The 12,318-nt window shown below is 33.8% G+C and overlaps 1 protein-coding gene across 1 annotated transcript in view; it reads right to left on the reverse strand.

The window, feature by feature from the left end:
• Window positions 1-12,318, reverse strand: part of LOC111052932 (protein HID1) — a 31,405-nt gene that overhangs the window by 13,898 nt on the left and 5,189 nt on the right. The window contains 5 exon segments of the mRNA XM_039436537.1: window positions 705-827; window positions 829-870; window positions 872-936; window positions 6,176-6,344; window positions 9,596-9,649. Of these exon segments, the coding sequence (XP_039292471.1) occupies window positions 705-827; window positions 829-870; window positions 872-936; window positions 6,176-6,344; window positions 9,596-9,649 (453 nt within the window).

A 12,318-nucleotide genomic window follows, 5' to 3' on the forward strand; every position in this document is an offset into this window, starting at 1 on the left:
GGGAGATGAGATATCGTGTACACAGACGATATCGTACAGACAGATACACACACACACACACACACACACACACACACACACACACACACACACACACACACACACACACACCAACAGAATTTAACAAAGTTAAATGTTGACAAACAGAATTTTCGATACTGGGTTGAGAATAACCCACGAAACCTACACGAACGACCACTCCACAGCCCTCGAGTGACAGTGTGGTGCGCTATTGCAGAGTTTGGTGTTTAAGGTCATTTTTTTTTTTTGAAGAAAATGGTCAAGTCGCACGCTGTGTTGTGATCACGGAGACGCCATTTTTAATAAACTCTTCAACTACGAACGCACGATGTTGCCCCGACCAAGCCATCGCTCACACTAAAACTGCATATAATGGCGCGTCTAATGACACCATCCCCACCTTTCTGCTCCTTTCCTTCTTCGTGCAACGCCCTTCCAAAACAGGAAGAATATGACTCACCCTGTATAAGCCTTGATTCATAATTTGGGAAAGGGGCAATTTTGGGCTGAGCCTATTGACCCTTTTCCAATCACACATAGATTTTGAAATGAAATTATAAACAAATGAAAATGAAATAATTTTGTGTATATTTTTAAGGTAGATATAATAAGGAATGAATATAGTTTTTATTCATAAATATATGAATAAATGAATGAATGATATTAATTGTTTTTTTGTTGACCTCTTCGCCTTGAGTAGTGTCATGGTCCAAGGTGACAATGAGGATCTGCAAGGCGACATCGACGAGTGGCTCGGTGGAGTCGAGGAAGAGCAGGTGGTTGTAGGGCACTCCAAGTCCCACCGGGGTCGTAGGCGCAGACCGTGTTCAACAGTGACGTGAACATGGGGCAGAGCGTGACGGTTCTCCGCCGACGTAAGGTATTGGATCCATCTGTTTGGTGCTGTGTGCAAATCTGTAACCGTTATTCTTAACGTCAGTTCACTGATATTTAAAGACTATTCAAATAAATCATTTTGATTATAACTATATGATTATAGTGTTCCGTACAATGAATGAATATAGTTATTTGTGCAACTAGTGCTCAAAGTGATAGTTTGCTGCACCGAAAGAAACGTTTAAGCCCGAGCCGTAGGCGAGGGCGGAATGGCTTCTTGAGTGCAGCAGAGGAACTTTGCGCACGTATTTCACATTAAATTTTTCCTACAGTTACCATTGAATATGAAAAGTGGGCAATTATGAATAAATTGATGGCTGAAAATCCATCAAATGTTTGTGTGTGTGATGCTGTTATTAATAACATCCTTAATTCATTTAAAAATTAATAATCCAATTGAAGTTGAAAATTCTCAGCCAAAGTTCTCATTTTTATTCATTCAAGAATCAGAAAAAATACAGTTAAAACAAAAAAATTGCATTCAAAATACACGCCAACAGCTTGTTCGGATGGCTGCAAAATGGCTGAACCGACAAGCGCGCGACCTAGCGGGAAGAATCGTACCTAACTTCGTTTCATCCAGCTAAAAACGGTATTTAGATATTTAGAATTATGATTAACTATAATTACCGAAAAATACTATAAGTAAACTAAAAAATATTTATAAAATAACATAGAAAACAGAAAATATTTGATTGTAGTATATTCTAATGTTATTTTATTAATTTTATTGACATGGATTTCGAACGGTAATTATTTAACCTGAAAATTTGAATTTCAAAATGTGTGTTTGCTACATTTCTCATTGCTTGGAGTTGAAATAATTATTACTGTCAATAGAAAATAAACATTATTTATTATTAAATGATGAGAAGTTATTATTTAATTATGATTTAGATAAACATTATTCTTGTTTTGGATTTCTAGATTGGGATTTTATCATAAATGTGGGGTAGCCATTGAAATGATTCTTTATCTAAATCTAACCACAGTCATTGTTACCAACTTAATTTTTGTTTTCCTGCACTAATCCTCCATATAACCCACCAACTATTTTGTGTTGCCATGTTGCAAATCTGGAGTGCAGAAAAATTTTTTTCGCCACACTTGGATGTAATGAGCTGGTTTACGTGCGTCATATGGAGGCCGAAAGTGATTGTTTTCCGACCAGGCCGGTAAAACTTTACGGCCCTAGGGCTGTAAAATGACCTTGAATAACAGCTGATCGTGTCCGATCTCACAAAAATCATAGAGATAATCTCATAACGACTGTAATAATCTATATAATTATGTATCGTGAATCGCGGTATCATGTCTATAATATATTTTATGAATTACTGTTTCATAATTTAATATTTATTATTGTGTTTTTGATATCAAACAATAGAATACGATGATATCTCCATAGCCTCAACAATATAATGTTGGCTGCATTGTCCATTGTCAGAAAGGTAAGTATCGCAAGTCTTTAAAAGTGAAGAATCGAATTTGAAATCAAAGTACAATAATTGTATCAATATTTAAAAGTGAGGTAGAGTAATAATTGTTTCTTTTTTATTATCGAATTCCACTTCTTAATGCAATACAATCAACAATAATAATAGGAAAATACAGCAGAGATCTAAAGTTTAAGGTAAGCCTACTGGTGAAACTCAGCCTTGACTTAATTCCTAGTAATTTTTCCATAATTCATTATTAAAACTTTTAGATAATTTTTCTTCAATATCAAACCATATAGAGAAAACATTAGGCCCACTCAAGATTGAATCTTCGAATGTTTTCTCTATGATTTAACTATTTTCAGAGCAATATTTTGTTGTGAAAATGCCGGCAAACCGGCTTCAAGTTTGCCGCTATAGGCCTACACTATATTATAGTAGCCTACATACGTTACCTGACTTACAGGCCTCTTTGATCAAAATTATACAATGGCCGAGAGCGTAAAGGCGTAGTACATCAGAACTCGAAGCTTAGTGAATTACAAACATGATCTATGTTCGAACCTCGGTCAGTGACATTTTTTTTTGTCGATGAATTTCGACTTTTATTAGCTATTTTTTATATTAGTTACCGTAATTTAAATTTCAATCAATTTTTTAGATATATTTTGAGACAAAACTGTGAAATATGCAATTATATTAATTTTTTAATCACATTATTTCAAAATAGTAATGAAAATTCTATTCATCCATCTATCCATGAGATATTGCACCAGGCACAAAGCGCGAGCTATAAAAATTCAAATAATTATTCAAAATATTAATAGTATAAAAATATTGTCACTATTGTAAATTATTAATTAGTAATATTGAAATTAATTGACAGTGAAAGTTGTCATAACCAAGATTCAAACTATCAAAATAGGCTGTTTGAGTTTTATTTATTTTTTAATTTCTTATATATTGGGAAGTTTTTTTTGGTGTGGCGAAAAATAGCGTTCGCACCATGGGCAAAAATGTATTTCCGGCTCTCAATCTTTTCTAGTCCTCGGCCTACGGCCTCGGACTTAAAAACCGATTTCGAGCCGGAAATATCTCATTTTCGGCCCTAGGTGCGAAATATACTATTCCCGCACTAGAGCGGAAAAGTGATTCTTTGCGTTCTGTAATCAGTGCAGGAATGGCCACTTTTCAAGGTAACTGTAGGAAAAATAAATAAATCTATTAGCCACAACTGTAAGTTCTCTTTAAAATTTGAAATTAGCTCTAAATCATATACTTTTTACTTAACTTGACGTCAGGGTACAGGTTTACTCTTGCAGAAGTGTAACAGAAAGTTATATTTACGTACTTTACTAGTTTATACTTCCTATTTTATCAATGTTAATTGTATTATGTTTCTTGTGTAATAAAACTGATTTGATTTGTAACTCGCATTTTATAGTATTTTATAACTAGTATTCTGTTACCCATCATCTAATTTTGTCTTGATTGTATTTGATAATAGTCTATTATTTTAATTATTATAATTAATCGATTGTATTATATCAATTGTAAAATATGACGAGACATATGACCTTGGCAGTCACTCTGCATTTCTGGCGTTTCTATGTCAATAAAGAGTTTTATTTATTTATGAAAACTTGGAATCAGAAGTAAATCACATACTTATTTTTATAATAAGCTTATTATCATCATTATTTAATAATAACATTGAGTTTATTACGTTTATTTTTATTCTTTTTGTGTAGTGAGAAGTTGATATTGTGTTAATTATTCATATTGAAAGAAAAATTTGAATAATTTTTTTCATTTAATATTTTTATTATTTATTATTTAATTTGATAAAGTTCTTACATTGATAATTATACTTCGATTATCTGATCACACTACTGGATACGTGATCATTATAATTTCCAAGATACTATTTAATTTCTACTTATGTATTTGTAATTTGAGGAGGGAATAAATTCATTTATTCATAAAGATATTGAAAATGTGCCATTGAAATTTGTATCTAAGCAAGGACTCAATGCAATATTCGAAATTCTGATTACAAAAACCTGAACGTGGCTACTCATTCCTTTTTGAAATGTTCTTATTCATGTCATTGTCAAGTTTGAAACATATTTTGCTGACTCTATAGATCCAAGACTATAGTTAAAGAAATAAGTATTCAATGTGATAAGCCCATAACTGAGATTCAATACTGAATTAGAACATATAAAATAGAAATATTTCATTCTTATCATTGTAGTTTCACACCATCAAAGCAACATACAACTGTATGGCTGATGATTGATGATGAAATGACTGCAGTTACTGATGTAATGTACTACTGAACTTATTCCTCACACACACACTGTGTCTCTGTGGGGAATATTCAAAATATTTATAATTTATACCTGCAGATGTTTTTTTTTTGGTAAATAAAGATTCATTAGATTTGAGTTAGAGGGCCAATTTGAAACATAAGTTGAAAAATAATACCATGGTACCCTTTTAAAAACATCAGTTTCTGCTTACTCCTAATAAACAGAGTTTATTTTAAAAAGTTGTAAATGGAGTAAGCATCCGAAACTGTTTTTTTAAATATATTTTTTAAAAAGTTTTTAAAAGGGTACCATGGTATTATTTTTCAACTTTATTACTTTTAATAGAAGAACAACAAGAAGATTAACTCGTGAAACTTATGACTTGTGAAGTTATCAAAACTGTATGCAGTTTGTTTTGAGTTGCTTCAAGTTATCAAAACTGTATGCAGTTTGTTTTGAGTTGCTTCAAGTTATCAAAACTGTATGCAGTTTGTTTTGAGTTGCTTCAAGTTATCAAAACTGTATACAGTTTGTTTTGAGTTGCTTCAAGTTATCAAAACTGTAAGCAGTTTGTTTTGAGTTGCTTCAAGTTATCAAAACTGTATGCAGTTTGTTTTGAGTTGCTTCAAGTTATCAAAACTGTATACAGTTTGTTTTGAGTTGCTTCAAGTTATCAAAACTGTAAGCAGTTTGTTTTGAGTTGCTTCAAGTTATCAAAACTGTACGCAGTTTTTTTTGAGTTGCTTCAAGTTATCAAAACTGTAAGCAGTTTGTTTTGAGTTGCTTCAAGTTATCAAAACTGTATGCAGTTTGTTTTGAGTTGCTTCAAGTTATCAAAACTGTATACAGTTTGTTTTGAGTTGCTTCAAGTTATCAAAACTGTATGCAGTTTGTTTTAAGTTGCTTCAAGTTATCAAAACTGTACGCAGTTTTTTTTGAGTTGCTTCAAGTTATCAAAACTGTAAGCAGTTTGTTTTGAGTTGCTTCAAGTTATCAAAACTGTATGCAGTTTGTTTTGAGTTGCTTCAAGTTATCAAAACTGTATGCAGTTTGTTTTGAGTTGCTTCAAGTTATCAAAACTGTATACAGTTTGTTTTGAGTTGCTTCAAGTTATCAAAACTGTATGCAGTTTGTTTTAAGTTGCTTCAAGTTATCAAAACTGTACGCAGTTTTTTTTTGAGTTGCTTCAAGTTATCAAAACTGTAAGCAGTTTGTTTTGAGTTGCTTCAAGTTATCAAAACTGTACGCAGTTTGTTTTGAGTTGCTTCAATGTGTAAAATGAATGAGACCCTCAAATCTATGTGAATAATGAAGACATACAAAATCATAATAGGCCTCTGTTCAATAATTATGTCATTGATTCTTCACAAATCACAAATTACAATGTATAGCCAGGTCTTACAAGACCCATTGCATACTAGCACTGAATTATTTTTATTAAAACAAAAACTTGTCATAGGCCTAAGTAGTATTATAGAATAAGTATTTCTTCGATTTTCTTACCTACTGGAGGTTGATACATTGTTTCGCTGAAGCAGGTAAGGAGAAGTTTCAAGAGCTCAGTGCGAGCCAGGTCGTGGGCTGGATATCTGGCAGGAGAGTGCGCGAATCCCACTCCCGCTTCCCAGATATATTCACAGCTGTCTATTGCCTGCAGGTCTTCGGCTTTGTCCTAAATCACATAAAACAATAATTGCATTCACTAGTCAAAGTCAAAGTCATGCACAGTCAAAGCTTAAACTGAATTTAATCAGCTGGTGGCTTGAACACAAGATGAATCACATGATAACGAACGAGACTTGATATGGATTTGATCCAGTTTAAAATGAAATTAAATGTCACTGTGCAAACAACACTTAAGCTGCGTTTACACATCTATCCTTATAGATTCTATTAGATTAAACGGAACTTGACAAACACATATGTTCATCATGTGTACGATAAGTTATGTTCAATTTAATAGAATCTATAAGGATTAAGTTATTAACATTTTGTTAATAACTTTGGTGTAAACGCAGTTTAAGATACAATAAAGATAAAATCAAAAGATGGAATTTGTCTATCATTCACCTGCAAAACAACACGAATAAGGGACAAGCCACACGAGGCGTTTTTCAGTCAGCATGTCGGGACATGAAGTTATACGACTGGCTGATAAGATTGACGCATCAAATGAGCTTCCTGTCCAATAGATCGGAGAGTTTCTTGTCCTGTCGTGCCAACTGACAAAAGCCTCGTGTAGTTCGGCCCGTAAGTATATACAAATTTTAGCAATTATTTCATCATCTAACTCAAAATAATATTGAAAGGTTTATTTTCTGAGATGTGAGTTTTCTGGAATCAATACAATAATCAGAAAATACACGATTAAACAGATCTCCCATCTGGACAAATCTGCAATTTTTGGGAGAAATCCTGTTTGCTTCCATCTATTCATAAATAAATCTAGTAAGAAAATCTGAGGTATGCTCATGAAAAGGTTCTCTAAATACTATCATAGAGAAACAATAGCGTAAGTAGATATCCCATGGTATAGGGAATTTATGTCGCAACTTTTACTGTTATCCCAAGCCGATTACTGTCGATTATTGTCATATTTTACTGTTTTGTTGGGGTGATTTTAGGCAGACACACATGGCACATTCCAATGCCATGTGTGTCTGCCTGGTATTCGGCTCCAGCCGAGCGCATTTTCTTATAATGAAGGGGTATGTCTGAACGGCTGGAAATGTAAAAGGGGAAATTATCAGTTTTAAAGGACTTTCTCAACACGAAAGCAAATTTTAAAATGCTTAGAATTATTTTATCAATATGCAATGGAATTCGAATTCTGATGAATTTATATTTTTTATATAAATACGTCAACCGGGGCTACTTTGTCTACCGCGGGTTGACTGTCCTACCTCGCGGAAAAATATTCAAATCCGTTTATCTCCGATCTCTGTTATCCGAAATCTATGTTCAACATTGAAAACCGTAATCATTATCGTGGTTCTACAATCGATATCTTGTCGATATATTAGTTTAACTATCGACATAAAACCAAACTGCTAGACTGCTAGCTTAATCTTGTGATTTCGTTGTCGGAAAACTTCTTATTAGAAAACTTATTTCTAAAAGATTGATTTATCGGTGAGTAAATTTAATTTTTGCCTTTTTATTATACTTCATTTGGTATATCCATAGTTGAACCAGTTGCGTATCCAGAAAAAAACTTGTGGGGGGATCATATCATTGGAGTAAAAAGTACCTAAACTTTGGGGATCCCACGCGGGGGATCACTGGGGGGTATGGTATAACCCCCACCCACCAAAGGGGGGCCAGGAACATTTTGAAAATATACCTTCAATTTGGTGCGCAATTTCCACTTGAAAACAAACATTCCATTCAAGTTTTTTTGGTGTTAGGCCACTTATTATTTCGATTTCCCTTGAAAATGCTATATGCCTGTGGGTTTTTGATTAAATAAAGAATAGAATGGAATAATCCTATTTTATAAGTCATTAAATTGTTTTAAAAATAGTGATTTTGTAGAAGGACTACTCATTATTAGATAACAAGCTAGAATGCTTCAATTTTTTTTAAATTAGAATGAGCGGCACAATTTGAGAGACTACCAGCGTCACACAGCTGCATAGGAAAGAACTACGTGAACTATCGGCTTGGGATAACAGTAAAAGTTGCGACATAAACGCCCTATACCATGGGATATCTTCTTATGCTATCGTTTCTCTATGATACTATTCATGAAATTATCAAATAGCTCACTGGAGAGGACCGAATACTAATGTGAAAGAGCTTTTACCCAGTATTACACAATCTCAAGATTTTTATGAAGAGGTCCTAGATCATAATATACTAGTAGTTCTGCGAACAGTAGACCTCGCTCATGAATACAACTCTCAATCTAATGAGAAGGGCCAGTAAGTACAGTATATTATTGTGAAGATTTAGCCATGTCATCTATTATTTTCTCCATTGAAAGTGCTAGAGACACTGTTTGCAGGGACACCGGACTTATCAATGAGGTACCTTTATATCGTCTCCATATTCACAATATAAACATATATTACAACTTTTCTAATAATTAATTATAAGAAATCGGTCAACCGACGGAAAAATGGAATATGCAGTAGGCAATTTAGATGATGAATAGTCTCACAGACGATGGTGAGATGGAAAATGATTCTAAATAAGATGGGTTTGTTGGTGACAATGACAAGAGGTTGCTAATGATGTTTTTCATTAAAAGTGGATTCAATGTTATGGCTTGTTATGCCTATGCAGAAAGTTGATGTTCACAAATCGGTTTCCTATCTCATGCCAAAAGGAAAACAAAAGACTTGACACTGTAGAGCGACACAGAAATGCATACAATACAATAATTATTGTACCTGATAAACTGAAAATTCAGTTAAAAAAATAATTGATAGTTATGAATAAAAAAAGTTGGAGATTAAAGAAATGTTTATGATGTTAAATATTGTCTACAACTAAAATAGTTGTTGATTTATTAGTTGATTCATTTTTATGATTATATGCGAAATAGTAGGAACATGAGTTGCTGTATCTTCAAAGATACTTTTGAGGTTATTCTACAGTTTTTTTAGTATTACAAAAAACCGGAGATCTTACCAAAAATCGTTACACATACGTTTCTGCGCCTTGTTTCAAAGAACTTGCATACCAAATTTCATCCAAATTGGACAATAGCTGCGACTGTAACTGCGGTACAAACAAACAAACAGACAAAAGCCGATCGAGTTGAAACTAAGACCTCAGCTTCGCTTCGGTCAAATATTTTATCGTTCAACTGAAAATTGATAGTAACAAAAATGTATTCCACGTTTTTTTAGATTAATAAGCTAATGCCATGGGAATGATATTAATGTATTGTAGATGAAATGTAATATAAATACTTACGGGTCCCGTTTTTCTATTGCCAGCCACCGTGAAGTCAGGACAAAAGAGAAGATCCTGTAAAGAAGAATAAAATTAAACTACATTGAAAAAAAAGTTTTAAAGTTACGTTTAAATATTGTGCAATATGGAAGAGTAACAATATAATTATTCCCTCTAGCTGGAATTAATACGATAGCTCCAGAACACAAAAAACTTGAATGCTTTCTTTGTATTGTATATTTTTCATGGCTGAGTTGTCCAGTAGCTGGATCGCTTGAGTTGTCATAATGGTGCCGTATATCTATTACATCATGTTCATTGGAATATAAGGATACGTGGCCATTCTTTTGAGTTCTTCCGATTTACTGACACGTCTATCTTCGTTCATTATATGTTGATTTATAATATTCCTTTCCATTTAATAGCATTATCATACAAAATCTATATTGTGCTTGGAATTTTAACAACATTTGTCATATACCGGGTCCGGCATGAAAACCTGACGATTTTTGAGGGATAATAAGTAAAGTGTGTTTCGTACAGTTAAAAAATGTAATATATCAAATTAAAGATCAAATTTTACAATTATACAGTGAATTACATAGATTACTCGCAAAGTTTTTTTATTTGTAGATTATGAAATCCAAACGATTTCCGTTACTTTTCACACTCACTCAACCTAATTCTAAAATTTGCCATTGCTCGCTCAATCATCACTTGTGGAACTGCTTCAATATCTCGTTGGATGACTTCCTTTAGTTCTATGGATTATTGGCTGCCCCATAACGGTAATTTTTTTATTCATAAATCCCGAAAAATGAAAATGTGCATCGTCACTTGAAAGAATCCTGGTGGACATTTTCGAGAATGATCTCGGAAGCGGCTTTGCGATGTGCCCAATTATTTGCATCAAGTTGTTGCACTAACATTATCTTATACGGATGGAATATCAGATCGGAATGAAGAATTCGTCGTACACTCCAATCAGAAATGGCTTGCAGCAACAGCATGTTTCTCTGCTGAACATCATGGAGACCGTGTAACAGCTACTCTTACCGTGTTAATGTTTTCAGGCGTTCTCACAGTCCGTTTTCGTCCTGTTGGTTTCGTTTTTAAAGGAGTCAACGTGTTCCTAAAATTATTTACCCACAACAAGCTCGTATTCCTACAGGGAACAGGCGCGTGTCTATTTAAATTACTGTGTTAATTCAATATTTTCAATAACTGTGTAATTCAATAACTGTGTTAAGATAACTGACTCATTATTTTAAAAATAAGCTTGAATCACAATCGCTCGATGTCGACTTGACCACGACATACTGGCTACTGAAATGGCATGAATAGACCTGTCGATGTACAACATTCCCGCCTTTTCAATGACAGTGGTGCCAGCATAACAATTACTACAAAATCGTCAGATTAATATGCCGGTCCCTGTATAAATCATGTCATTCTCAAATTTTTAACATATGACATTTTCATTTATTGAAGTTTTTCCAGTTGTCGAATTGATAGTTTGACACCTTGTGGGACCGGACATCATTTTCTGAGAATGATGCGCACACAAATCCCGCACTTGTGCTTGGGTGAATAATGAATAGAAGAGATGATAGTGGCGGATTAATGGTTGGTTCCAAACCACCTCATGTGAGACACGATCTTATGAGTAGATAAGTAGATCTAATGAGTAGAATGCCTGTAAGCATTCATAGCAGAATCTTGGCTGGAAATAGAGCGTATTTCGCCAACTTAAGACTAATGAAGTCCAAGATCCTTTCTTGAGGAACGAAATTGAAAATTTATAAAACCCTTATTAGACCAGTAGTGACCTACGGCGCAGAGGCATGGCCATTAAATGTTAAAGAAATGAATGCGTTGCGCATCTTTGAAAGGAAGATTATGAGAAGAGAGTTGGGACCAGTGAGAACGACGGAAGGTTGGCGAGCAAGGAGTAACGCCAAGGTGAACGTGTTCCTGAATGAAGAAGATATTGTGCGTTTCATCAAAGCGCAAAGAATAAGATGGCTTGTCACGTGACAAGAATGGGAATAGACAGGTTACCCAACAACTTGATGAACGCACAAATGATGGGGATTAGAAAGCGTGGAAGACCAACGAAGAGGTGGCTGAGGGATGTGGAGGAGGACTTGCATATTATGGGAGAAAGGCAGAATACAGAGAAGCAAGGAAGCAAATCGTGAGGGAGGCCAAGGTCCACACCGGACTGTAGAGCCAGCAAAAGTAAAGTAAGGCCTGTAAACTCAATAGCAGTGTGAGAGTAGGATGAGCTGATGGTAAAATATAAATGAGACGATAGTTTGATTTAACCCTATATTACATTGAATTTGGGTTTAACTACTACGGTATTCACTATACGATTATAAGATGTGAAAGTATCTTAATGCCATAATGTATTCGGCTATGTAAAAAAATAAGTTGACCGTAATATTGTGAGATATTAATTCACAAATACAATCACAAATCATATAGTTATGACTGGGAGCGAACGAAAGTCTAAGCCCAGAACTGCACTTCTCCCACATTTTATAAACAGTAAAATTTTTAAAAGATATATTATACTTCACTTAATTCAAGTCCAATTTTCTATACAGATAAAATATATTTGTATAAAGCAAATATTTATGCAAAGCAAATTTGTAAATTTGTATTATTTATAAATATTTAAGAAATACTATACATATTAAATAGTTCTAAAAGTGAGTTGGTTACCGGTAATGTATCTT

The sequence above is a fragment of the Nilaparvata lugens genome, chromosome 10 (assembly GCF_014356525.2).
Source record: "Nilaparvata lugens isolate BPH chromosome 10, ASM1435652v1, whole genome shotgun sequence".
Taxonomy (NCBI): domain Eukaryota; kingdom Metazoa; phylum Arthropoda; class Insecta; order Hemiptera; family Delphacidae; genus Nilaparvata; species Nilaparvata lugens.